At 36.1% G+C, this 25,852-nt stretch overlaps 7 gene segments (V, D, J or C); 5 read left to right on the top strand and 2 right to left on the bottom strand.

Annotated features, from left to right (window-relative positions):
• The first annotated feature begins 390 nt into the window (after positions 1-390).
• LOC137013920 (immunoglobulin kappa variable 4-1-like) lies at positions 391-1,095 on the top strand. The segment is given in 2 exon segments: positions 391-566; positions 656-1,095. Coding segments are annotated over 2 exon segments (387 nt in total).
• Positions 1,096-1,661: 566 nt separating this feature from the next.
• Positions 1,662-3,311, bottom strand: LOC137013683 (Ig lambda-3 chain C region-like). The segment is given in 3 exon segments: positions 1,662-2,123; positions 3,068-3,116; positions 3,267-3,311. Coding segments are annotated over 3 exon segments (411 nt in total).
• A 1,610-nt stretch (positions 3,312-4,921) lies between these two features.
• LOC137013921 (Ig kappa chain V region 3547-like) lies at positions 4,922-6,804 on the top strand. The segment is given in 2 exon segments: positions 4,922-5,413; positions 5,503-6,804. Coding segments are annotated over 2 exon segments (378 nt in total).
• Positions 6,805-11,756: 4,952 nt separating this feature from the next.
• Positions 11,757-12,431, top strand: LOC137014242 (immunoglobulin kappa variable 1-8-like). The segment is given in 2 exon segments: positions 11,757-11,806; positions 11,896-12,431. Coding segments are annotated over 2 exon segments (375 nt in total).
• Positions 12,432-14,583: 2,152 nt separating this feature from the next.
• LOC137013684 (Ig kappa chain V region 120-like) lies at positions 14,584-16,340 on the top strand. The segment is given in 3 exon segments: positions 14,584-14,632; positions 14,722-14,823; positions 16,123-16,340. Coding segments are annotated over 3 exon segments (369 nt in total).
• A 702-nt stretch (positions 16,341-17,042) lies between these two features.
• Positions 17,043-18,617, bottom strand: LOC137013685 (Ig lambda-3 chain C region-like). The segment is given in 3 exon segments: positions 17,043-17,488; positions 18,441-18,489; positions 18,576-18,617. Coding segments are annotated over 3 exon segments (408 nt in total).
• A 1,879-nt stretch (positions 18,618-20,496) lies between these two features.
• Positions 20,497-22,144, top strand: LOC137014341 (Ig kappa chain V-III region PC 2485/PC 4039-like). The segment is given in 2 exon segments: positions 20,497-20,878; positions 20,986-22,144. Coding segments are annotated over 2 exon segments (381 nt in total).
• The last annotated feature ends 3,708 nt before the right edge of the window (positions 22,145-25,852 follow it).

Below are 25,852 nucleotides of genomic sequence, written 5' to 3' on the forward strand. Positions count from 1 at the left end.
TTTGCAGGGCTTGTACCCTTTGGCTCAAACAATGACTTTAGGTCAGAACTAAAGTACTGTTTGTGACTTTTGCAGCCGTTACAGTTACACACACAGCAGCCCCATTGAATAATTCATCACTGTATTAACTGTACTTGTTAATCTCTGTCCTGTTCATCAGTGGTGTGTCTGTCTGTTCACACCGCCCTCTAGTGGCGCAGTGATGTAGTGCAAGATAACATGAATAAAACTGTTGAAGGGTTTCTGTCATCAGTACAGCTGTGATCACCTGCGGTCTTGTACCTGCAGCCGAATTACAGTCGAGCTGATGAAGCTTAGATAATGATAATATAGTTTTAAAACATTTCATCTTATCACAATTTAAATTGGTCCTAAATTGAATGCTACATTTAGAGCCTCATTTAAATACAGAATGAGTTCATTTGCATATTGATCAGATGCTTCAGTGCTCTGAGAGTGTTTATAGTGCTGTGAGTTTAACACTTCATCACTGACACACACAACAATCTTCATCAACATGACCTTCATCATCATCTTCATCTGGACTCTCACAGCGTTTGCTCAAGGTTTGTGGAGCACAAGTTTGATATCAATTCATTTCTTCAAGTATATTGTCAAAGTTTTGAGTTGATTTTCTTCTTGTTGTGTGTTTCAGAGTGTAGAGGACAGATCACCGTCACTCAGAGTCCCTCAATGACAGCAGCTCAACCAGGACAGACTGTGAACATCAACTGTAGAACCAGCAGTGATGTGTATTATTATAGTTCTGATGGACATTATTTAGCCTGGTACTTACAGAAACCTGGAGAAGCTCCTAAACTCCTGGTTTATTTAGCAAGCACCCTCCAGTCAGGAACTCCATCTAGATTCAGTGGCAGTGGATCTAACAGTGATTTCACTCTGACCATCAGTGGAGTCCAGACTGAAGATGCTGGACATTATTACTGTCAGAGTTATCACTACATCAACAGTAAATATGTGTTCACACAGTGATAAAGAGTCGTACAAAAACCTCCGTCAGTCAGAGTCACAGTGACTGAACTGATACTGCAGCTGCTCACACACTTTCACACACTTTCACACACTACTGACACACAGAGGACAAACACAGGAACTACACATGTGCTCAAAACTGACTTATGACTGAAATCAGCTCTATTAGACTGTGATCTGTCCTGTGACAGACGGGTTTGACTCAAATATGCTCAGAATCAGAGAAAACAGTGTGTGTAAATTGATATGTAGATTCATATGTTGTTTTGTTTTTGTACATTAAACTACACTAAAGTCATGGTGTATCAGTAACATGCAGATGTTTTTCAAGCAGCTCCTTCATCTAAAGCTGTTTCTAAATGTATTACTCATAACTCATTTCTCATGATCAGAAGTGAAAGTGTTCTAGTTGAGAGCGTTGAACCAATCAAAGAGTGAAACTGTGAGTTTGAGGTGAAAATCACATTTGCATTGGCAGGTTTAGTGATTGTGATCCTCTCAGAATAGAGCAGCTCCGTCTCCAGTGACCATGTTCAAACCCCAAGAGCTTCATTTGACATTTCCTGCTAAATGCAGCTGTTCTCAACTATTACAATCAATCAAAAGCAGCTGAAACTTTAGTGCAGGACTTTGAATGAACGACACACTGATCAATGATGCAGTCGGACACAAATGTAACGCGTTCAGAAGCTTTATTGAATGAACAGCAATGGCAGCACATTGAAAGACTGCTTCAGTATTGAGCTGTAAATCACGTGACTGCTGCGAATCCTGCCGGACGCTCAGATACGGCTCGTCTGGACCGGAGAAACATCAGCACTGGGAGCTCTTGAGGAACGAGGCCTCGTGATCAGCTCCGTCATGTCTTACTCTGCAGACGAAGCGATCCGCGCCTTCCCAGCGTGCTTTGCTGAGGCTCAGGACGCTGCTGCGGCTGTAGCGTCCGTCCCGCTCGCTCTCTGCGCTGGTCTGAACCCCCTCGGTGACCTCTGACCCGTCCAGCGTCCAGCTCACCGTCGCCCCCTGTGGAGAGTAAGAGCTGAGCAGGCAGAGCAGTGCGGCTGAGTCTCCAGAGATCTGCAGAGAAGAGGGCGGCAGCAGAGACACGGAGGGCTTCACTGCGGGACCAGCTGCACAAACACACACAAACAACACCAACGTCTTTAGATCATCAATTAGTCAGATGTCACACACAGTAATGGAGGAAAAATCACAATCATTTCATCTTTACAGAAATTCCACATCACTGCTTTCTTTCATAAACCACATAGTAATGATCCTGCATTTACATTTCAATATTCTCAGTTCAAATAAAATATTCACTGCTACTAAATATATGAAGTATAAGATATATGAATAAATATAAATCAGTTCTCTGAAGCAGACATGATATACAGCAAATATTACAGTCATTTCATCTTTTCTGAATAAGGTTCAGTTTAATCTCAAACTGATTTTAAAAACATTGTCCACAAACTGATGATTTATATGTAGAAAACAAATTTAAATGATCATTATTAATGTTAACCATAATTATCATTAAATGTAAGCTCAAATTATGATTTTTTTCAGATCTGTTTCTTTGTCTGATGATGACGTCTACAAAACTATAATTATTTTGTCCGTATCATCAAACTTTTGTTTCATGCATTACAAAATTTCGGAATTATTAAATTTACCAAAAATTATGGACACAATTATGTATTTTAAGAAATAATTGAAAATGTCAGAAAATATTGCAATCAATATATTAAAAAACAAACAATGTTAGTTTTTATAATATCTGAAATTACTCTTGTAAAAAGAAATAAATATATAAAAGTAACATAAAATATGCCTTGCAATGAAAAAAGATAAATATCATGAAATATCACTGAATATAAATATGTAATTGTGAAACAGCAGACAAATTTAAAGAAGTTATGAAACTATTAAATTCACCATGAAATATTGCAGTTAATTTTTTTTCAAACTATTTTATAATTTTTAAAACCTTGTTGCAAAATGCTTGTTTGAATAATCTAAAAACAAAACAATTATATATAAACATTTTTAGAGTATTTTAGAGACTTACTGATGGTCAGTTTAGTTCCTCCACCGAAAGTGTACCACAGTGCTTCATTCTAGTGAAAGCGTCGTACAAAAACCTCCGTCACACTCAAATGAACACAAACTCCAGCAGAGAAAGAGACGAACGACACTCACACACACTGATATGAGACTCAACAGCAGCTCTTCTCAACATTAAATAATGATTATTGGACTGAAGTGACTTTCACAGAAACAGCCTCATCATCTCTAAATGTCTCTTGATGCATGAAAACTATTAAATCTGAATAAATAATAGAATCAGAAAGACTCTGTACTGATCATCACACATCTTAACTGTGAGTTTCTAAATGATCATGTATTTCTCAAAGCATTTTAATAAGTTTTGTTGACCTGTGACCTCTGGAATGACCTTTGACCTCTCATGGAGGTCACAGTGAAATACTTGTTTCTTTTAGAGATTCAACTCTGTCATTTGATTCATCAGAAACCTGTAGTCTGAACCAGAGACTGAATGAAAAAGAAATGATTTATAAACTTGTCCAGAAGTGAAAACACTCGTCTGTTGGATCATGAGAATAAAACACATTTAAAGCCTCAAAACTGATCAGTTTCATCTGCATGTGCTCATTTTCATGTGTGTTTTACTCCAGCAGGGTTTTTGCTCAGAGAGTCACTTTGCATCGGCTCATGCTTCAGCGCTCCGAGTGTTTATAGCGTTCAGACTCAAACACTTTATAACACACTGCTGTTTACCACGGTACAAACCCAACAAACACCATGAATCTCTTCAGCAGCTTCATCTGGATTCTGGCAGCTTTTATTCCAGGTAACAGACGTGAAAGCTCGTCATTTTTGAGTCTTTAATGTTCATTTCATCTGATTAAACACATTAATGTTGTTATCGACAGCATCCAGAGGAATCACTGTGACTCAGCCTGAAGCTGTGACTGTTTCTGAAGGACAAAACGCCAAAATAGAGTGTAAAACTGATACTGGGATATATGGATATGGTTTAGCTTGGTATCAGCAGAAACATGGAGAAACTCCTAAACTCATCATTACTGGGGTAAATGATCGATATGGTACCATTTCCAGTCGATTCAGTGGGAATGGAAGATATGAAGGAACTGATTTCACTCTGACCATCAGTGGAGTCCAGACTGAAGATGCTGGACATTATTACTGTCAGAGTTTCCATGTCATCAACAGTAAATATGTGTTCACACAGTGATAAAGAGTCGTACAAAAACCTCCGTCAGTCAGAGTCACAGTGACTGAACTGATACTGCAGCTGCTCACACACTTTCACACACTTTCACACACACTCAACAGTGAAGAAAAACTCAATATGATCTTATTGAACATCACTTTTGTTGAGCTGAATCAGTTTTTTACCTTTTTGATTGTGATTTTTCAAAAGTCATTTTTGTCTCCTGTTATCCTATTACATTCTTTGAAATTCAGTAAATTTTGATCTTCACTTCAGTGGATATTTTTCCCAGTCTTCCCTTTACATTTTTTGATTTTCTGCATTTATAATTTATCATCATTCTTCTTTCGAAACTGAATCATCATCAGCATCATAAACATGTTCTGCTTGATCAGTTTAATAATCTATTGATTTATTAACTTCATCCCTCATAATGCAGATATTAACAGCATCATATAAACACATTCCTCAATTTCAGAGCAGATGATAATGAATATAATTGATATAAATATCAATGTATGAAAGAATTAACAATGATATAAAAATTAATTTTAAAATTAAAGACCAGATTACCCAACAGCTGTTGTCAACCATCAAACACATCTGCATGTCACCATATATTTTTACATTTATTTCATAAATATTTCTAAAAGTGACGATGTTTCTATCATGTGACTCACAATCAAACTCAGTTGATTCAGTGATTGACAGAGACTCGTGTGTGATGATCCTCATGTCTGTTCAGAAACTGCAGGAACACACATGGATTTGGTGTAAATTTGGGGATTAACAGTGACGTTTCAATCCAACTACAGTAAAAAATATAATTAAAGTCTCACAGATTCAGGTTAATATACTAAATCTTGTAGATTTATTCTGGACTGAATGATCTGATACAATTTACAACATGTTGGCTATTAGAAGGATTATTTTTAATCTATATTTTCACTTCAGTAATTGTATTTTGTGTCTGTTAATCAGTGACTGTCTTCAGGTAAATGATCTGGAGTGTGTTTGCATATTGATCAGATGCTTCAGTGCTCTGAGAGTGTTTATAGTGCTGTGAGTTTAACACTTCATCACTGACACACACAACAATCTTCATCAACATGACCTTCATCATCATCTTCATCTGGACTCTCACAGCGTTTACTCAAGGTTTGTGGAGCACAAGTTTGATATCAATTCATTTCTTCAAGTATATTGTCAAAGTTTTGAGTTGATTTTCTTCTTGTTGTGTGTTTCAGAGTGTAGAGGACAGATCACCGTCACTCAGAGTCCCTCAATGACAGCAGCTCAACCAGGACAAACTGTGAACATCAACTGTAAAACCAGCACAGATGTGTACAGATGGGATGATGGGGATGAAGCTTTAGCCTGGTACTTACAGAAACCTGGAGAAGCTCCTAAACTCCTGATTAGATATGCAAAACAACTCCAGTCAGGAACTCCATCTAGATTCAGTGGCAGTGGATCTAACAGTGATTTCACTCTGACCATCAGTGGAGTCCAGACTGAAGATGCTGGACATTATTACTGTCAGAGTGCACACAGTGGTGGTGTGTTCACACAGTGATAAAGAGTCGTACAAAAACCTCTGTCAGTCAGAGTCACAGTGACTGAACTGATACTGCAGCTGCTCAAAGGAGGATCTGAAACAACATCGTCACACAAACATCTGAAATTAAATCATCTAAATTAATCTGCCACTCTTAATAATTATAGAGGTCAGAAAGAGATTTTGTGCTCTTATAGATCAGTCACACGTTTGAGATCTGAGTGATTTCAGTTGCTGCCTTTTATTAATAATAGATATTAATTTTCATAATTCTCCATAATTCTTCCTTTTATTTGAGTATCTCATTTGTACTGAACATGTCATTTGTACTGCAGACAGTAAGAGTTTTATATTAGCCTGCTATTTCAAAGGGATAGTTCATCCGAAAATGAAAATGACCCCATGATTTACTCACCCTCAAGCAATCCTAGGTAGGTACATTCTTCTTTTAGACAAATACAATCGGAGTTATATGAAATAATGTCCAGGCTAATCCATGCTTTATAATGGGAGTGGATGGTGGGTCAAATTCTAAAGACAGAAAAAATGCAGCCATCCATTACAAAAGAAGTCCAGATGACTCCAGGGGGTTAATAAAGGCCTTCTGAAGTGAAGCGATGCATTTGTGTAAGAAAAATATCCATATTTAAAACTTTATAAACTGTAATCTCTAGCTTCCGCTAACTGTCATACGCACGTTCATAAGAGAGTGGCGTCCCAGCTTATGATGAAGGACAGAGGGAGCCACAGGACAACAAATCCTTTCAGATCTCGTTATGAAAGTCTGTGTAAATGGTTCAATAGATTGACTTGTAGTATAAAAATGCATATAGGCCTAAATTCATTATAGTTTCATAAAGTTTAATAAAGCCCAATATAATTAGTTTGCAAAAAACAAACAAACTGTAATCTCCAAAATACTTACAGATCATTCATTTTTATATTAATATTAATTTTATACTATACTATTGAAAACATATTTGTTGTTGCCAGACGTGACTGAATGTATTGCCGTTCAATTGAAGGAAAGAGACAATATTATCTGTCTATTTTAATATAGTACATAGAATAATACTTCCATAAAGAGATACTTAAAGACTCATATTTTATTTGGAAAGACACATGGCCATTGCTGTACAGTCTACTACACGATTCAAAGTGTTTCTGGATTGAAGTTTCTGAGCTGTAAAAGATCCCAATAACAATTCAAGCTACAAGTTAATCCTATTATGCTAGAGGATGTTCATGTGCATTAAAGCTGTCTAAAGACCAAGAGTTTGTGTTACAGTGGCCATATAACCTGTTACGGCCAGGACTACAGTACCTGTTTGTTACTTTGGGTGGCGCAATTGCATACAGTGCTATAATATATAGCAGGGGTCCTCAAATCCAGACCTCGAGATCCACATTCCTGCAGAGTTTAGCTCCAACCCTAACAGTTAATGATACAATTAAAGGATTAATTAAGGGATGATTAAGCTTTAATGATGAACACCTGCTGTTAACAAGCAGAATCACTGAAGAAAAGAGAAACACAAGAACTACGACTGACTTCAGCCACAGCCTTAGATGAAATCAACTGAAGATAAAAGACATTAAATCTTTGAAGATCTGATTAAACAACATTACCAGCTTCACTTATTACTAGCCAGACTGACTTTATTTGTCACACATCTACAGAGGATCTTATTGAGAATTAATTAGAGGTTTTGATGTTGATGTCTTATTGAAAATGTTTGGTTTGAGGTCACCATCGTGGAGTCCAGCGATTACTTTAGTTGAGCTCTTGACCCTTGACTTTTGTTGAAATGCTTTTTTATCAGCAATTGCAAGTGTTTTTAGAAAAAAAAACTTTTGCATTGATAGAGCAAATCAACATGTCTGTTTTAATAACAGATAAACAACTGCTTTTTGTTGTTGTTGTCTTGAAGAGTAAAACTCAATTGATTAAAAAAAAAAAAAAAAAAAAAAAAAAACATGTAATACCATAATTTTGATCCTGATGTTGAACTTTACTACAAATAACACTGTCATTGTAGTTTATCATATTTTGTGCAAGTTATACACTCAGAGACATCAACATTCGGCAAATGAAACACAACAACGGTGCCATGCTTCATGCCAGCAAACAAAACACATTCATGGTTCCCAGCATGCATTGCGGCATGAATAAATTATGCAGCTGTATTTTTTTGTCACCATTGTTAAGGTTTGTATAATTAGTGTTGATGTCTATGTAGCGTCTGGATAGATCCGGCGTAGTCAATCAACTTTGGAATTTTCAGAACGCTTTTAGCCTGCTGAACTGTGTAAATCACGGATCGACACCGGCCGGTCCAGAAAAACAGACACTTTGACACGTTTGTTACTCTGTCAGAAATTAAACAGAGAATCCCACTTCCTAGCTCTGGAGTCTTCAAAGGATCACCCCTCCCTTTGTGGGCCCAAAGAGGCCAGCCAAATTCCAACACACACCACAAAGACACATAAGGACACACACAGACACGCAAACATGCATTGAAGACTGTATGTGTAAAATATAATTATGCCTAAATGTAACTGCCGTTGTATGTCAAATTGCATATAGTTATTCCCACTGTTTAAGCTTAGCTTGGATTGTAGTTGTGCTAGTGTAATTTCTAATGATACTATTGTCTGTAAACCATAACTTCTTTTATATGCTTTTCTGATCTGTCGAGTTTGGTCTCGTTTTAAAGCTCTTGCTACCTCTCATTCACTGAGATATGTCACATAGCTGCAAAATGCACAGTTCTATTTTTTAATGGTAATATGAAGGAAAATGCACCCTGATGTAACATATCATAAATTATGCAAATCGAGCCACAAGACAAGACAAAGGAAAGTTTGCCCGCCAACTTTGCACCTATGTCATTGGCTATTCCACATAAAGGAGGTGTGTCGGCTTGTCTGTCATAAAAGAGGAGCACCAGGATTTTCCTGTGTGTTCTCCTGACTGCCTTGAATCATCCATCGCCCGCTCACGCACGTCTCTCCCGGACGTCACGGCAACGCGCTTCCATCGCGCTCATCTTTCGGGACCACCATCTCCGGTGAAACTAACTTTCACGTCCTCAGTTCAAATCCTCCCACGGAAACGGAAGAAGCCAATGAACTGCAGCCGCACTGAACCGAAACTCAGCAAGCAAACTGATGCAAGTACCATTTCTGAATATTAGATAACTGATTTCTGTGCTGGCTCTCAAGGACTGTAGTAAGTTTCGCTACCTTTCTTCTCTCTTTTCCTGTCTTTACTTCTGCTCTTGTATATTCTGTATATTCTGTATATATATTTAGACGCATAACCTCTGTATGAATAGTTTTCATATATTAAACACATTATTCATTCTTGATTGTTTCTTTTGCTCATTCAACAAAACCCAGGTCACTTTAACGTTTCGATCTAGCACAATCGCTTTACGTTTGATGCTATCATAGGAATTTATCCTCGTGGCCAGAGGATAACATTTCCTTTATAATAGTCTGTGGAAAACTTGGGGTATAGTTTCTCTAAAACAACTATTAAACTACAACTGACCATATATGTAATTAATTATGATTCGTTGTAATTGATTCACATATATGTACCTAATTCCCTCTTGGGTTGACATATGTATCATAATTAATCATAAAGCTTTATGATTTATTATATTCATATTTCACCCATAAATTGATTAAACCTGTACAAAATCGCTACATCTAAGTGTGTCATATCTAACTTTCAAAGTTTCAGACAGTCTTACACAAATCACTTCAGTGTTACAAATGGTTTGTATCACGTCATTTAAGTTTTTTTTTTCTCAAATAATGTTTCAATTCCAAAAGTACAATTAAACATTAAATTCCAAATTAAAAGCAAATGCTTAAACAACTTTAATGCAGTTATTTGATCATTAAAACAGACATGTTGATCTATTTTATCAATGCAGAAATGTTTTCTAAAAACACCTGCAATTACTGATAAAAAAAAAAAAAAAAAAGCAGCTTAACAAAAGTCAAGGGTCAAGAGCTCAACTAAAGCAATCGCTGGACTCCACGATGGCGACCTCAAACCAAACATTTTCAATAAGACATCAACATCTAAAGTTCTGTTAATTCTCAATAGGAGCTTCTTTAGACGTGTGTCAGAAATAAAGTCAGTCTGGTTAGTAATAAGTGAAGCTGGTAATGCTGTTTGTGGAGTTGTTTAATCAGATCTTGAGTGATTTAATGTCTTTTATCTTCAGTTGATTTCATCGAAGGCTGTGGCTGAAGTCAGTTGTAGTTCTTGTGTTTCTCTTTTCTTCAGTGATTCTGCTTGTTAACAGCAGGTGTTCATCATTAAAGCTTAATAATCCCTTAATTAAGGCCCCGGTATACTACAAAAAACGAAATTGAAGAACGAACTGATGTGACGTCATTTCGAACAAAATCAGGCCAAAACGAAGTTCGTTTTATGTTCTTTTTGGAAGTTGGAAACGGCTTGCCAAAGCGAACGTTCAGGAAAAGTTCGTTCCAGCTGCAAAACACCTTCGTACTACTGTTGGTCAGTGACGATAACGTAACAGGAGGTGTGCGCCGAGGCTTCGCCTTCACTCGCGTGGGACGCGTCTTTGACTCATTTCGTGTGTTTGAGTTCGTCGAGGTAAGATCTCTGCAGGTGAAAACATGAACACACTGGATAGCCGCTTTATAGTACAAAATGAAGTTGTGCTTGTAAAAAAATGAGGCACTAACACTGTTTTCCATGTTTGACACTGTAAAGCTGCTTGATTTTAAGCAATCTTTTAAATAAAGTGCTATATGAAGACGTGACGTGACTGGAGTGCTAATTTGCAGAGTTCGTGCTAACATGCTAATGTTATTATGATCGGACGCTTTTCTTATGCTTTCTATAATAAATGCTTGCTGTTTTCTCATTTTTGTTGTGTTTATTTTGTTACTGAGAAGAAAGTGCACGGCATAATCATCTAACCATCGCTCTCAGCAGTGTGGGCGGCGTCACATGTTCGTTTACAGTATATCGCTGGTCACGCATTTCGAACTTCGTTTTACTCCTAAACGAAGAACAAAAAAGAACTTCGTTTGAAGTATATCGGGGCCTTTAATCACTTAATTATATCATTAACTGTCAGGGTTGGAGCTAAACACTGCAGGAATGTGGATCTCGAGGTCCGGATTTGAGGGGGGGGATATATAGTGTTAAACCGTTTAAAGCGGAACTCAGTAAGATTTGTGAAGCTCCCCCTACAGGTTCCTTCAGCGAATCACACTGTCGTAAATACTCCAAGCGCAGCTCTGGACTACAACGACTACAACACTCACCAATGCAGTAGTTTTGCAAATACAGTACAAGAAATCTCGATGGAGGTGGGTAATTTTCGAAATTGTCTTATAAAGTGAAGTCGCTATGTGTATATTGAATTACCGTAAAGCATTTTGTCACTCTTGTGTTACAATACTCTCTAGTTACAATATTATGTCAATCAATTATGAAACAAATATAATTTCAGGTGTAAAGCAAGTGTCATTATTCAGCTCAGTTCAATTCAGTTGATTCAAGTTAGTTAAATAAGTTTTAATGTTGCAAAGTTCATCAGTACTGAAGCAAACTCAATTCATGTATAAAGCAAAAAAAGAAATATTATAAAATGGTATAGTGATGAAGTGAGGATAGCACATCAATATGAATTAAAAAACATATATATGATTATTTTAAGTTTTTCGCACTTCATGTATCATGATAATTACATGATATATTTGTTGTTGTTACTCTGACAGGATGAGATGAATAAGCTCGTCATGATCTGAACCTTCTTTTAGAACCTAATTTAAATGAAAGATGTAAACATTTGCATATTGATCAGATGCTTCAGTGCTCTGAGAGTGTTTATAGTGCTGTGAGTTTAACACTTCATCACTGACACACACAACAATCTTCATCAACATGACCTTCATCATCATCTTCATCTGGACTCTCACAGCGTTTGCTCAAGGTTTGTGGAGCACAAGTTTGATATCAATTCATTTCTTCAAGTATATTGTCAAAGTTTTGAGTTGATTTTCTTCTTGTTGTGTGTTTCAGAATGTAGAGGACAGATCACCGTCACTCAGAGTCCCTCAATGACAGCAGCTCAACCAGGACAAACTGTGAACATCAACTGTAAAACCAGCACAGATGTGGCCAGTTATTCCGGAACATACTTTTTCAGCTGGTACTTACAGAAACCTGGAGAAGCTCCTAAACTCCTGATTTATTATGCAAACACCCTCCAGTCAGGAACTCCATCTAGATTCAGTGGCAGTGGATCTAACAGTGATTTCACTCTGACCATCAGTGGAGTCCAGACTGAAGATGCTGGACATTATTACTGTCTGAGTTTCCACACTGGTCCAGTGATCACACAGTGATAAAGAGTCGTACAAAAACCTCCGTCAGTCAGAGTCACAGTGACTGAACTGATACTGCAGCTGCTCACACACTTTCACACACTTTCACACACTTTCACACACACTCAACAGCAGAAGGTTTTCAAACACACAGATCTAAACATTCTTCTACAAACGTTTTCTCTCTCATAAACTTTCATCAAGTCAAGTCAGCAGACCAAACACATCTGAAACCAGACAAAATGGACCTGATGGACTAATTTCTGTTTCTAATACTTTATCTTTGGCCACATTTAGCATATGACAAAGATTGGGTATGTGAATGTGTTCAGAGATTTTGACTATAGGAAAAAGAAATATTGAATTGAACTCTATTCAAATAAACAAAATGAACAAAATGACTGAACATAATCTGTTCATGTTCAGTAAAAAGCCTATACCACACATCAGGAAAACAGATTGAGAAAGTGAACAATCTAATCAAATGATCTTGAAGTAATTAAATCCACAATTTCTTTTATGGCTTAATTTAAACAGATTTCAGATGAGGTCGTGTGAAAACAACAACGTCCCATACTATCGTTTGCAAAGATTACTTTCAGGTTTATACTTTGTAGTATTCAGTAGGTTCTCCTCATATTTTGATCAATGAATTTCCATGACTTTTCCGGTCATCTGTCATCATGAAAATCATATTTGCACTCATTCATTCACATAAAGCAAATTCTAACCACTAAAATATTTAGAACTCAGTCTTTGGCTTTGTTTTACATTTACATACTTTTATCTTTGTTCCTGATTATTGGTTTTTGCTGCCCCTGTTGGTCATTGGTCCCATGAGCACCACATATTCACAATGCATTCAAACAAAAATTAAGACATTTTTCAAAATTATGCAGTAGAAATGAAAATCATACAGGTTTTGATCATGCATATGAAGGAGAATAACAGATTTTTTAGGTTAAATATCCCTTCAAGACTCTGAGAAGAAGCTCTTCTCTATTCGAACCCTTCACTATTCCCTACATTACTCCACCCAAATGTGCCGCACAAGTCCTGAAAAGTGAAGCCAAAGCATCTCGATGGATGGATGCAGTATAGATCATAAACCCCGCCCTCTCCATGTAATCAAATGAGACGTGAGACAAACTAAACAATTAAATTACACTTCAAATAATTTTTTCCAAAGATGGTTTCTGTCATTTTATATAGACATAATGGGTTGTTCTGCAGTAAAGGAGGACAAAACAGGACAAACAAAAACAGTGAAAATACTGCAGAGCTCAAATCAGAAGCAGTCATCTTGATGTACCAACTCTCTGCAGGATCACTTCTGCATTTTGTCTCAGTAACATCTGGCACAGCGCTGGAAGCCATTTTCACTAGTGGTTAATTGTGGATACATCACAGAAGAATATGATATTTTACACTCACCGTTTAAAGGATTCATGACATGAGAAATTATTCTTGGTCTTTTGGCATATAAGAGGTCTTTGTATCATTATTACATCCTGCAAGTTCCATAACTTAAAACGTCCTCGTCGTCAATAAAAATAATTTATATAATCAAGCTGTAAAAAAGCTTTGTTTGGAACAGAGGTGGTGTGTGACGTCACATGGGCACAATCATTTGCATATGACTTTTACATCATCGCATCATTGGCCCCGCCCACTGGTGTTCAGTCGATGAGCAGCGTGTGGATCTAAAGTAGGCCGAGATGTTTTTGATAAGATTGATAATAACAAGATTGTGATGTCACACAGATGTTGTGCTGTTCCTGTTTGTGGAAAAACATCATCTTTACATAAGCTGCCGAAGGATCCTGATGTCAGAGAAAAATGAATTCAGTTTATTTTAACGAACGTCCTATAGTCACATTAGCGTACATTTTACCAGCGACTGTTGTGATTGATGGTAAAAATCAGCCTAAGAAGGACCAAACCAGTTCCTCAACACCAAAACAAAGAGACTTCCATGTGGGATCAAAGAAATCTCATGGAAAATACTGATAAACTAAGAAGCTTTGAGTGTGTTGACGTCCACACAAGAGAAAATACATCATTCACCTCTCTGTGTTTAAAGTCACTGAGAAATCAAAATGGACAATTATTGTTTTTATGGAATGTTGCAGTATTTATTATAAAAGATTTATCAATGCACATCATTATTTGTTAATATTCAGCTAAATTTTTAAAGTTCACACTTATGTTGTGACTGACAGGATGAGATGAACGAGCTCCTCCTGAACCTTCATTTAGAGCCTCATTTAAATACAGAATGAGTTCATTTGCATATTGATCAGATGCTTCAGTGCTCTGAGAGTGTTTATAGTGCTGTGAGTTTAACACTTCATCACTGACACACACAACAATCTTCATCAACATGACCTTCATCATCATCTTCATCTGGACTCTCACAGCGTTTGCTCAAGGTTTGTGGAGCACAAGTTTGATATCAATTCATTTCTTCAAGTATATTGTCAAAGTTTTGAGTTGATTTTCTTCTTGTTGTGTGTTTCAGAGTGTAGAGGACAGATCACCGTCACTCAGAGTCCCTCAATGACAGCAGCTCAACCAGGACAAACTGTGAACATCAACTGTAAAACCAGCAGCAGAGGTGGAGATTCCAGGGGTCAGAAAGTAAAAGTCCTGTCATATTTTTATTCCACCCACTGAAGCATTAATGAGATAAATAAGTGATTAATTGAGTGATGATTGAGCATTATTGAAGACACCAGATGATAACAAGCAGAATCACCAAAGGAGAAAATCACAATTTTTAAGTTACCATCATCGAGGTCAGGGTTTGTTTTAGTTGAGCTCTTGACCCTTGCCTTTTTAATATTAGATTTTGTTTGGGCAGTTTTAACTGCATTAAAACCAACCAGATAAGCAAAGTTAAAAGATGATCAGGTGTTGGTTATGTTTTCTCAAAATCATTATTTGATCTGAATCACTGAGCTCATTTAGAGCCCAATCTCTGAGTTAGTTTTACATTATTGATTACAGCGGCACTGTGATTCTGCAGAAAATCAGCTTATACAATACAGAATTAAAAAAAAAAAAAAAAGTTGTCCTTATCACAAAAAAAAAAAAAAATTCTTTTAGGCACACACAAACATCAAGTATCAGCCTGTGAATCTCAACAACTGTGACAAGCAACATATTCTGATCAACAGATCAACTCTGAACATTAGAAAACAAGCTACTAAAAAGTCACAGAAAAACAGCAAAATTTTAATAGTGAGAATAAATGAAATTACTAAGACAATTAAGCTCATAATATATTCATGCAGCAATGCATGATGGGAGCCATGGATGAATTTTGATTGGTGGCTCCCAGAATGCACTGCAACATGCTTTATGATGGCCACCACTGTTGAGATTCACAGGATGATTCTTGATGTCTGTGTGTTTAAATGAGCTCTGCTTTTTTTTTTTTTTTTTAAATCAGAACTCTTAAAAAAAAAAAATGTATTGTAAAAGCAGTAATCAATAATGTAAATCTAACTCAGAGATTGGGCTCTAAATGAGTTCAGTGATTCAGAGCAATAATGTTTATGTAAAAACATAACTAACAACACCTGATCATCTTTTAACTTTGCTTGTCTGTTTGGTTTTAATGCAGTTAAAACTGGCCAAACAAAATCTAATATTAAAAAGTCAAGGATCAAGAGCTCAACTAAAACAAACCCTGACCTCGATGATGGTAACTTAAAAATTGTGATTTTCTCCTTTGGTGATTCTGCTTGTTATCATCAGGTGTCTTCAATAATGCTCAATCATCACTCAATTAATCACTTATTTATCTCATTAATGCTTCAGTGGGTGGAATAAAAATATGGCAGGACTTTTACTTTCTGACCCCTGGAATCTCCACCTCTGCCCAACAGTAATGTGTATTATCATAGTTCTTTTGGACATTATTTAGCCTGGTACTTACAGAAACCTGGAGAAGCTCCTAAACTCCTGATTTATTATGCAAGCAGCCTCCAGTCAGGAACTCCATCTAGATTCAGTGGCAGTGGATCTAACAGTGATTTCACTCTGACCATCAGTGGAGTCCAGACTGAAGATGCTGGACATTATTACTGTCAGAGTTATCACTATATCAACAGTAAATATGTGTTCACACAGTGATAAAGAGTCGTACAAAAACCTCCGTCAGTCAGAGTCACAGTGACTGAACTGATACTGCAGCTGCTCACACACTTTCACACACTTTCACACACTACTGACACACAGAGGACAAACCCAGGAACTACACATGTGCTCAAAACTGAATTATGATTGAAATCAGCTCTATTAGACTGTGATCTGTCCTGTGACAGACGGGTTTGACTCAAATATGCCCAGATTCAGAGAAAACAGAGTGTGTAAATTAATATGAAATCAAACTAACAATAATAGTGCCATATGCTGTTTTGTTTTTGTACATTAAACTACACTAAAGTCATGGTGTATCAGTAACATTCAGATGTTTTTCAAGCAGCTCCTTCATCTAAAGCTGTTTATAAATGTATTACTCATAACTCATTTCTCATGAGCAGAAGTAAAAGTGTTCCAGTTGAGAGCGTTGAACCAATCAAAGAGTGAAACTGTGAGTTTGAGGTGAAAATCACATTTGCATTGGCAGGTTTAGTGATTGTGATCCTCTCAGAATAGAGCAGCTCCGTCTCCAGTGACCATGTTCAAACCCCAAGAGCTTCATTTGACATTTCCTGCTAAATGCAGCTGTTCTCAACTATTACAATCAACCAAAAGCAGCTGAAACTTTAGTGCAGGACTTTGAATGAACGACACACTGATCAATGATGCAGTCCGACACAAATGTAACGCGTTCAGAAGCTTTATTGAATGAACAGCAATGGCAGCACATTGAAAGACTGCTTCAGTATTGAGCTGTAAATCACGTGACTGCTGCGAATCCTGCCGGACGCTCAGATACGGCTCGTCTGGACCGGAGAAACATCAGCACTGGGAGCTCTTGAGGAACGAGGCCTCGTGATCAGCTCCGTCATGTCTTACTCTGCAGACGAAGCGATCCGCGCCTTCCCAGCGTGCTTTGCTGAGGCTCAGGACGCTGCTGCGGCTGTAGCGTCCGTCCCGCTCGCTCTCTGCGCTGGTCTGAACCCCCTCGGTGACCTCTGACCCGTCCAGCGTCCAGCTCACCGTCGCCCCCTGTGGAGAGTAAGAGCTGAGCAGGCAGAGCAGTGCGGCTGAGTCTCCAGAGATCTGCAGAGAAGAGGGCGGCAGCAGAGACACGGAGGGCTTCACTGCGGGACCAGCTGCACAAACACACACAAACACACACAAACAACACCAACGTCTTTAGATCATCAATTAGTCAGATGTCACACACAGTAATGGAGGAAAAATCACAATCATTTCATCTTTACAGAAATTCCACATCACTGCTTTCTTTCATAAACCACATAGTAATGATCCTGCATTTAAATTTCAATATTCTCAGTTCAAATAAAATATTCACTGCTACTAAATATATGAAGTATAAGATATATGAATAAATATAAATCAGTTCTCTGAAGCAGACATGATATACAGCAAATATTACAGTCATTTCATCTTTTCTGAATAAGGTTCAGTTTAATCTCAAACTCATTTTAAAAACATTGTCCACAAACTGATGATTTATATGTAGAAACAAATTTAAATGATCATTTCATTATTCACTTAAGACACTCATAATTATCACTAAATGTAAGTTCAAATTATGAATTTTTCAGATCTTTCTACATAAGACGTCTACATAACAGAATTATTTTGTCCGTAACATCAAACTTTTGTTTCATGCATTACAACATTTCTGAATTATTAAATTTACCAAGAATTTTGGACACAATTATGTATTTTGAGAAATAATTGAAAATTTCAGAAAATATTGCAATCAATATATTAAAATACAAACAATGTCAGTTAATATAATATCTGAAATTACTCTTGTTAAAAGAAATAAATATATAAAAGCAACATAAAATATGCCTTGCAATGAAAAAATATAAATATCATGAAATATCACTGAATATAAACATGTAATTGTAAAAAACCAGACAGATTTAAAGAAATTAGGAAACAATTAAATTTACTATGAAATATTGTAGTTAATTTTTTTTCAAACAATTTTATAATTTTTAAAACCTTTTTGCAAAATGCTTGTTTGAATAATCTAAAAACAAAACAATTATATATGAACATTTTTAGAGAATTTTAGAGACTTACTGATGGTCAGTTTAGTTCCTCCACCGAAAGTGTACCACAGTGCTTCATTCTAGTGAAAGCGTCGTACAAAAACCTCCGTCACACTCAAACGAACACAAACTCCAGCAGAGAAAGAGACGAACGACACTCACACACACTGATATGAGACTCAACAGCAGCTCTTCTCAACATCAACATGATTGAGCTGAAAACACACACTAAATATTCATCTTTAAATGAAATACTTGTTATTGCATGAAGGAGGAAATTTTATAATTAATCAAAAACTACATTCATCACATTTACAAAACATGTGTGATTTAAATTCTGCTAAATCTAATTAACGGCTTTATGATTAATTCTTTAGCCAGATTTAGATGGTCATTCTCTATTGGATGACCTTTGACCTGTTCTACAGTATCATGATGATATCAAATCTGCAGCACAGGTATTAAATGCTCTCAGCATCAAAGTCTGAATGAAACTGATCATTAAAACAGGGTGTAACACAGGTTAGAATTCAGTTATATAAGAAACAAAGTAAATAATATAATTTTGAAATAATTATAATTCTAATAAAATGTTGAAAATATTAAACATAAAGCTGATTAAAGTCATTGCAGTGTGAAATAATGAAATAATAAATTGATAAAGTGACAAATTGCTTAAATGATATATTTAGTCTAAATTGAGACCGCACGTGACGTCATCGAGACGAGACGCGGGAGCAATGAGAGATACACGCATTGCTGATCACGAGAGAGTGAGCAAAGATCAATCTGAGGCAAATATCAAAATAATCCTTTCTAATATTCAAATAATATGATGTATAATATGTTGTAGACCTGTTATCTAACTATATTGGGTTATTTTTAGAATGTTATTGTTGATATTGCCGCTGATGACTACTAATTGAGAACCCCTTGTAAAATCCGATGCGGGATGTTAAAAGTATATTAACCCAACCCCCCCCCCGGATTTGGTGAGTGTCTAATATTGTTCAATTTACTGAAAAAATGAATGTTATATATGTTTATTGATGTCCTGAAGTGTTTTATGTGTGTAATAGTTTCTGAAGGAGTGTGAGATGTAATATAATATTCCATTTAAGCACTTTAATGATATATTGCACATGATGACATATTCTTATATATTCATATATATGTTTTATATATGTTGACTATGAAAGAAAAGGGTTTTTGAAAACTATTTTCATATAGATTGATGAATGTGTAGTGTATATTGTGTTTTTTTCCAAAGGAAATATTTTGTAAATGCTTTTGAAACTTAAGATGCTGTTTGTACAAACAGGTCAGGTTTTTTTTCTGTGATTTCATTGAACACCGAGATGGCGAGCCTCCCAACCAACCTATGAGAGATGCAGACAGAGAAGTCCTGTGCACACCCTGGATTGATGCTTTTCTGCTGATCAGGTGGAATCTATTTCATTGAGTACATTCCGATCTGTAGGATCTGTTTTTTTTTTCTTCCCTTCATCGACTATTGACTGTTGAAATACAGCCTTCATCTACATCTACACTTAGAGACTTTTTGCACACACCAACATTTTTTTTTCTCACTTTGGCTGACAAAGGAACATTCAGACTGTTATATTGTTTGAAGAGTTGAATTGTTTTCGAATTGTTCGAATTGTACTACTGTGATGTAATTTTCTTTCCTCATTTGTTTCAATTTGGGTTAATCTTTTCTATGAGTAAAATGTAAAAGTGTTGAAAAAAAAAAACAAACAAACTAATAACCCAAAGATAAGGAAAACTCTTATTAAACTAAAAGTAGTGAAACTGAATATCTATAAACTAAATTAGAAACTAAACAACTGAAACATAAACAATAACTATATAATAACTAGAAGCAAATAGTAAACAGAGCTCAAAGATATAAAAAAAACGGAAAAACAACAAAAGGGGAATTGAAAAGAAACAATCATTTAATTTGGTTTTATTTATTTTATTTAATTGTTATTGTGACTGTGTTACAATTGTTTTATTTTTTTTTTGCTCAAACAAAATACAAAGACATTTCCAGTTATTATCTGTGTCCTTGTGTGTCCCGGTTACTTACCCTCCTGTAACGAACCTAATCACTGGTCCAGTATCAGGTGCTTAGAGCGACCTGTCCCTGTTTCCGTAACTTCCATTGGTACAAGTGTTTAGAGGGAGAAGATCCACCCAAAATAACATGAAGTAAATCAGGAGTGTCTGTTTCTGAAAATGATCAATAGAAATTTATTAGCAAAGATACTAAATGACAAAACAGTGTTTCTGCTGTCTTCAGGTAAATGATCTGGAGTGTGTTTGCATGTTGATCAGATGCTTCAGTGCTCTGAGAGTGTTTATAGTGCTGTGAGTTTAACACTTCATCACTGACACACACAACAATCTTCATCAACATGACCTTCATCATCATCTGGACGCTCTTATACTGCTTTATACTACAAGGTGAACAGTATTTATCTAATATAAATCATTTAAATTATATAATCCTAATCTTAAAAATATGTCAAATAATATATACTTTATGGACTAATAAATGATTTGTTTTTCAGGCTGTAGAGCTCAGATCACAGTGACTCAGACTCCTGCAGTGAAAACTGTTAAACCAGGAGAAAATGTTGAGATGAGCTGTAAACTCAGTAGAAGTGCACCCTGCAGTCCAGACTCCTGTGTGTACTGGTACTTACAGAAACCTGGAGAAGCTCCTAAACTCCTGATTCGTTTTGTAAAGACCCTCCAGTCAGGAACTCCATCTAGATTCAGTGGCAGTGGATCTAACAGTGATTTCACTCTGACCATCAGTGGAGTCCAGACTGAAGATGCTGGACATTATTACTGTAAGAGTTACCACTGGATCAACAGTAAACATGCATTCACACAGTGATAAAGAGTCGTACAAAAACCTCCGTCAGTCAGAGTCACAGTGACTGAACTGATACTGCAGCTGCACTGTAAAAAAAAAAAAACGTTAAAAAGCAGTGAAATGTATGGCAGCACATGGTCTCATTGTATTAATACATAACTTTCAAAGACACAAGACATACATTTTTTTACATTTAGAAAGGTGCTAAGACCAACTATATTGACATATTTATAGCACTAAAATGTAAAAATCTTTCATGTCATGAAGATATGTATAATTTCCCTTATAACATTTTGTAGATACAGTATCTCACAGAGGTGAGTACACCCCTCACATTTTTGTAAATATTGTATTATATCTTTTCATGTGACAACACTGAAGAAATGACACTTTGCTACAATGTAAAGTAGTGAGTGTTCAGCTTGTATAACAGTGTACAATTTCTGTCCTCTCAAAATAACTCAACACAGCCATTAATGTTTAGTGTAACATTGTTAGAACATTATCTCCTAACATTCTTATAAAGTGTTTAGAGGGAAGTTTCCCATCGGGCACTGGGTGCGGACTCCAACGTCACCCATAGATATCAAATTTTGATTGAAAATAAAAATAACTATTATTTTTTAATAAAACAGCAACATCTAAACCTCTTTTCATTCTCAACAAGAGCTTTTGTAAACTACAGAAATAAAGTCAATCTGGTTTAAGCTGATAATGCTGTTTTTTGAGATGCTTAATAATGTTGAGCTTGACGTCAAACAAAAGTTGGGTTTCCACTTTCAACCAAAAGTCTAAACAACATTTGAGTCCACATCCAGTGGCCAATGGAAAGCTTGTGTTTTCCTACCTTGTGGACAAAAATAAAACTTGCTGCTGAAAACATTCCCAGAACATTACAGATTTCTAGCTTCTTATTTGATTTGAGTATCTCATCCTAACATGTCATTTGTTCACTATACACTGTATTCATACTATATACTGCAGTTTTATATTAGCTGCTGTTTTAATTGTAGTCCTGATCAACAGTTCAGTTCAGACACGCCTCTCCCTCCTCTGCACCAATCACAGCCTCCGATAAGAAAGAGCAAGATAAGAATATTAATTTGAGCTTTTAACTGAATTTTGTATTGAAAACTTATTCACAAAACTATTAGGAACTGGTATCTGATGATAACTATTAAGCATAAAAACAGAGATTAATTATATATGTGTCTGTCATGCAAGTTTATTTTCAAAATTTAAATGAGTCTAACACTATATCTGTGAGGTTCATGTTCTTGTTTCATCATGTATCTGCAGGTGTTTTCATGCTCCACTGAGTGAAGTTTATTTCTAAAATATGAGCTAAAGCCCTGATCCAATGAAAGAGCCGAAACAAAAATGACACAAAAGGACTTTAGAAATATTCACAGTTATTTGTATAGCACTTCTTACAGAATATATAGCTTAAAAAGCAGATTGACAGATGTTTCTAGATGCATGTTTCAACTTTACAATTTACAGTCATCTGTTACCAGAGATAATTGTATCAAAATAATGTTCATATTTCAGAAATTCTAAGATAATTAAAATCATGCACTCATCTAACATAATTTATTCATTTTAGGCAGAAACAATGAGCTCATTAAAGCATTTATTACAAGTTGTGATTGTAATGATTATAATCAATATGTAGAAAATTTGGCATTTCTGAATGCTGATTCAGAAACAAATTTGCAATTATATTTAATATATTAACTGAAATTTAATATAATCATGAATATAAACATTTAAGTCTGTTTCCACCTCAGAGTAAAAAAAAAAAAAAATGTAATTGGGAGAAAGTCATAATAACAGGAAATAAAGTTAGTTATTTCTAAAGTGATTATTTGATAATTTATTTAGTGAAAGTGAATCACAGTGATACAAACTAATATAATATCAGTGTTTGAGGAATAAAAAAATCATATTTAACATTATTATATGTTTCATTTCTGCTCTGCTGTCAGTGTCTGAAACACATTTGAGAGGAAACGCTTTGAATTTGTGTCCCACCCCTGTGATTGGAGCTCAATATCAGAGCGTCTGTAAATCCAACATCACTGTCCTTCAGTTTCACTCATTCCCAGTAAAGATGAGGACACACGCTCTGATCATCTGCTCTCTGCTGCTGCTGCTCAACGGTGACACTCACTTTACTGCATTTACTACATTTACTACAGTACATGAACCTGTTCTGGTAAAGATCATTAATGTCTTCTGCTGATTTTCTTCTTGTTGTGTGTTTCAGAGTGTAGAGGACAGATCACCGTCACTCAGAGTCCCTCAATGACAGCAGCTCAACCAGGACAAACTGTGAACATCAACTGTAAAACCAGCAGTGATGTGTACAGATGGAGTGGTGGGGAGGAAGGTTTATTCTGGTACTTACAGAAACCTGGAGAAGCTCCTAACCTCCTGATTTATTATGCAAAAAAAATTGAGTCAGGAACTCCATCTAGATTCAGTGGCAGTGGATCTGACCATCAGTGGAGTCCAGACTGAAGATGCTGGACATTATTACTGTCAGAGTTATCACTACATCAACAGTAAACATGTGTTCACACAGTGATAAAGAGTCGTACAAAAACCTCCGTCAGTCAGAGTCACAGTGACTGAACTGATACTGCAGCTGCTCACACACTTTCACACACACTCAACAGCAGAAGGTTTTCAAACACACAGATCCAAACATTCTTCTATAAATGTTTTTTTCTCATAAACTTTCACCAATTCTAGTCAGCAAACCAAAAACATCTGAAACGAGACAAAATGGACCTGATGGACTTGTTTCTGTTTATGATAATAATTTATCATTGGCATATGACAAAGATTGGGTATGTGAATGTGTTCAGAGATTTTGGCTATAGGAAATAGAAATATTTAAAGCTGCAGTCTGCCATTTTTCCTCTTTGTCGCCATCTCTGTTTGAAACCTGCGATTGCAGTCATACAGTAGGTGACCATCCAAAACGGTGGTTCTACCGCCGCCACGTCGGCAAAGTGCATTTGCAGCTTTTGACCGCTGAGTGGTGCTTTAACCACATGTTATCCAACAAATGCATCAAAACACATTTATCTTTATGCAAAATGTCAATTTTCTCACATATTAGGCCTATATTTATCACAAATACTTTTTTTATTTATATTTTAAACTCCTTTAATAAAACAACATGCATTTTTGACACGCACATGCTTTGTTGTCCTTTATTTTAACAGATAACTACTTGGGAAAAATATATCTGTTTGGACACTGATTAAGAAATTGTTGCATGTTTCATGAATTATATCCTTTATTTTAGTAAAACGTGAGTCACTGAATAATTTTGCTTACATTATTAAGGCCTAACTAAAACAAGAAATGAAATAATTCACACCTGCACGATTTAGCTAAATCATTGAAACTAAAAAGAATGGACGGATTAATAAAACGTCATAAAAAAAACTGCAACTCCTGCAGCCGCATTTAAATGCAGGAGTGTATTTTATTCCTCCGTGCACTTTGAAAAACAATTAAAACAATTAACTTTAATGCATATTCAAAATGTGAATTTTATTCGCAATCAATAGCATTTTGTAATTATTTGTACATTAATATTTACGCAAATATTTGTACTTATATATGCAAATTTGTGTCTAACTTAGAATTTAGACCAGCTAAAATATATCGTTAGACCAAAAACATCTTATCAATTAATGAAGTAATAAAGGCATGTAATAAAGTTGTCACAGATACGTCAGTCTGCACCCAGCCAGTCACGTCACACTCCCTCACCAGAATACTGATCACTTGCACCTGACACTCATCACCAGTCCAATCAGCAGCACCATAAAAGACACTCAGTCACTCAGTCATTGTCCGGTCTCGTTAATGCATACTAACCTGCATGCTTACCTTACGGACTCCTTACCTTACGGACTCCTTACCTTACGGACTCCTTACCTTACGGACTCCTTACCTTACGGACTCCTTACCTTACGGACTCCTTACCTTACGGACTCCTTACCTTACGGACTCCTTACCTTACGGACTCCTTACCTTACGGTTTCCAGTGTGTTCCCGTTCTCCTCCACGTCTCCAGTCCTTCGTGAGTGTTTCCCTGAAGTCTCTGCTCTCAGCCTCCTATCAACGTTGAATCTGGTGTGAAGATCAAGTCAAGTATTACTGTCTTGATATATACTCTGTCTGGAAAACTCCATCTGCACAACTCACCTGATACCGCTCTGGTTGTCTCAATAAACACCATAACCTTTACCTGTGTCTGTGACCTCCTGTGCACTGTAACAAAAGTAATAAATAAATGTAATAAAAACAGAAAGACGTCTATCGCTTCAGCCTTATTCAAAGGCCGTGGAAACATGGGTTCGTTTGGTACGCACTTCAATCCATTCCACACCCGACGTTTTTGGTTTTCATCCTATGTATTAAATATAGGCAATTGGTTGATGAAACATTGATTGAAATTAAGATACAATTTCTACAAAACGAAATTCACTTCAAAGAAATACTTACTATAAAACAAAACTTAATGAAGTGGT

This window comes from Chanodichthys erythropterus, chromosome 23 (genome assembly GCF_024489055.1).
Source record: "Chanodichthys erythropterus isolate Z2021 chromosome 23, ASM2448905v1, whole genome shotgun sequence".
Classification (NCBI taxonomy): domain Eukaryota; kingdom Metazoa; phylum Chordata; class Actinopteri; order Cypriniformes; family Xenocyprididae; genus Chanodichthys; species Chanodichthys erythropterus.